This window comes from Austrofundulus limnaeus, unplaced genomic scaffold, assembly GCF_001266775.1.
Source record: "Austrofundulus limnaeus strain Quisiro unplaced genomic scaffold, Austrofundulus_limnaeus-1.0 Scaffold179, whole genome shotgun sequence".
NCBI classification, from domain to species: domain Eukaryota; kingdom Metazoa; phylum Chordata; class Actinopteri; order Cyprinodontiformes; family Rivulidae; genus Austrofundulus; species Austrofundulus limnaeus.
The window spans coordinates 503,852-506,558 of NW_013952581.1; the positions used below are offsets into that span (position 1 = coordinate 503,852).

The 2,707-nt window shown below is 53.5% G+C and overlaps 1 protein-coding gene across 1 annotated transcript in view; it reads left to right on the forward strand.

Moving 5' to 3' along the window:
* Positions 1-710: 710 nt before the first annotated feature.
* nmbr (neuromedin B receptor) overlaps positions 711-2,707 on the forward strand; it is a 29,827-nt gene continuing 27,830 nt past the window's right edge. The window contains exon 1 of the mRNA XM_014017935.1: positions 711-1,285. Within this exon, the coding sequence (XP_013873389.1) occupies positions 852-1,285 (434 nt within the window). The 5' untranslated portion in view covers positions 711-851. The remainder of the gene's footprint in view (positions 1,286-2,707) is intronic.

Sequence of the window (2,707 nt, forward strand, 5' to 3'; positions counted from 1 at the left end):
ATGTAATGTCCCCATATGTATAGGTGGACACATTTGTGTGTGTGTGTGTGTGTGTGTGTGTGTGTGTGTGTGTGTGTGTGTGTGTGTACTTGTTTTGTTACCTATTTAGGACCGTTTCCAGTATATACACCTACCTTGTCAAGACCAGTAGTCCTAATGGGGACCAAAGACCAGTCCTAATATGGTGGAACTCCATTCTTGGGTTGGGGGGTTGGGTTTAGGACTAAGGTCTGAATTGAGTTTAGGCTATTTTTAGGGTCAGGCAGGTACCTGCGAGGTTAGGATTAGGGTTTGTGGTCAGGGTTTGGCTGTAGAAATTACTGGAAATGAATGGAAGTCATTGAACGGTCCTAATAAGGATAGAAATACAAACCTCTGTGTGTGTGTGTTTTCTCTTTCCACTTCACCTGCCAATGGTCATGATGTTCCGCCTGATTTATCAGCCCATGATTCCAGCACAGATTCATTTGTTCACTTCTTTGATTTACGGTGAATGGATTGTGGCACTACTGGCTCCTCATACCTGATTCTGCAGCTGCGCTCAGCTCGGATCAATCATCTGCAGGAGAAAAGCTGACAGATTTATCAGCTGGATCTTCTCTGACATACGGAGAGGAGAGGGAGGCTGATCTCCAAGTGCCTCCTCCTCTTCATCCTCCTCCTCCTCTTCATCCTCCTCCTCTTCTTTACGCACAGCAGCTCCCTGCTCCTCCTCAGTCTGCGGCTCAGTCCGGTTCCTCTCACCGGCTGTTGATCCAAACTTTTCATCCTTCCGAGTTTTACGCGCGGCGGCTCCTCGCTCCTCCAAGCGGCTCCTCGCGCTGCTCCTCCTCCTCCTCCTCTCTCCAGTCATGGATGATGAGTTCCTCTACAACCTCCCCCCGGATCAGCCTGCGGACACCGAGGCTCTGAGCCCCCCGAACTCCACGGAGGAGCCCGGCTGGTGGGGGGGTTCCTCGGACGGGGGGGAGACGGTGCACCTGGTGGTGCGCTGCGTCATGACCTCGGTGTACATCCTCATCATCACCGTGGGGCTGCTGGGGAACATCACCCTGGTCCGGATCTTCATCAGCAACAGCGCCATGCGCAGCGTGCCCAACATCTTCATCTCCAGCCTGGCGGGAGGAGACCTGCTGCTGCTCGTCACCTGCGTGCCCGTGGACGCGTTCCGCTTCTTCTCCGAGGAGTGGGTGTTCGGGGAGGCCGCGTGCAAACTCATCCCGGTCATCCAGCTCACCTCCGTGGGCGTGTCCGTCTTCACGCTCACCGCTCTCAGCGCCGACAGGTGAGTTCCGGCCCGGCGCAGGTCCGGTTCTGACACGGTCCAGATCCGGTTGCGACCCGCTCCAGGTTCAGTGACCTGGTGTGAGTGAGTTCCGACCCAGTCCATATCCAGTTCTGACAGGGTCCAGTTCTGACCCGGTCCAGATCCGGTTCTGACAGGGTCCAGTTCTGACCCGGTCCAAGTCCAGTTCTGACAGGGTCCAGTTCTGACCCGGTCCAGATCCAGTTCTGACCCGGTCCAAGTCCAGTTCTGGCCAGGTGTCAGTGAGTTCTGACCCGGTCCAAGTCCAGTTCTGACAGAGTCCAGGTCTGACCCCGTCCAGATCCAGTTCTGAACCGGTCCAAGTCCAGTTCTGACCCGGTCCAGGTGTGACAGAGTCCAAATCTGGTTCTGACCCGCTCCAGGTTCAGTGACCTAGTGTGAAGGAGTTCCGACCCAGTCCATATCCAGTTCTGGCCAGATGTCAGTGAGTTCTGACCTGGTCCAAGTCTAGTTCTGGCAGGGTCCAGATCCGGTTCCGACCCGCTCCAGGTCCAGTGATCTGGTGTGAATGAGTTCTGACCCGGTCCAAGTCCAGTTCTGACAGGGTCCAGATCTGACTCGGTCCAGATCCGGTTCCGACCCGCTCTAGGTTCAGTGACATGGTGTGAATGAGTTCTGACCCGGTCCAGATCCAGTTCTGACCCGGTCCAAGTCCAGTTCTGACCCAGTCCAGGTCCGGTTCTGACACGGTCCAGATCCGGTTCCGACCCGCTCCAGGCTCAGTGACCTGGTGTGAATGAGTTCTTACCCGGTCCATGTCCAGTTCTGGCCAGGTGTCAGTGAGTTCTGACCCGGTCCAAGTCCAGTTCTGACAGGGTCCAGGTCCAGGTCTGACCCAGTCCAGGTTCAGTACACTGACCTTGTGTGAGTGAGTTCCGACCCAGTCCATATCCAGTTCTGACAGGGCCCAGGCCCAATTCTGACTTGATTCAAGTTTAGTTCTGACCCAGTCCAGGACCGTGTCCAAGTCCAGTCCTGACCCAGTCTAAGTCCAGTCCTGACCCTGTATAAGTCCAGTTCTGACCCAGTCCAGGTTCAGTTTTGACTTGCTGCAGGGGAATTCTGACCCTGCCTAGGTTTAGTTACAAACCGGTCCAGGTCCAGTTCTGACCCGGACTGCAGTTTGATTTGATTTATTTATTTAACAGGAAAAGATTAATAAAAATCAAGCCTGACTCAGCATAATTGCTGTTTTACAGCAGTTCCTGTTCTGCAGCACATAAAACACTCAGAATTACAGCATCACAATCACATCATTATACACCATAGACACAAAGACAAACAAGCATACCAAATTTCAAAAAGGAAGCATTTGCAAAATAGGACGTCTAAATATGAGCACAACAAAAAGTGTCCAGCAGACAAGATTCTTCTTAAAGG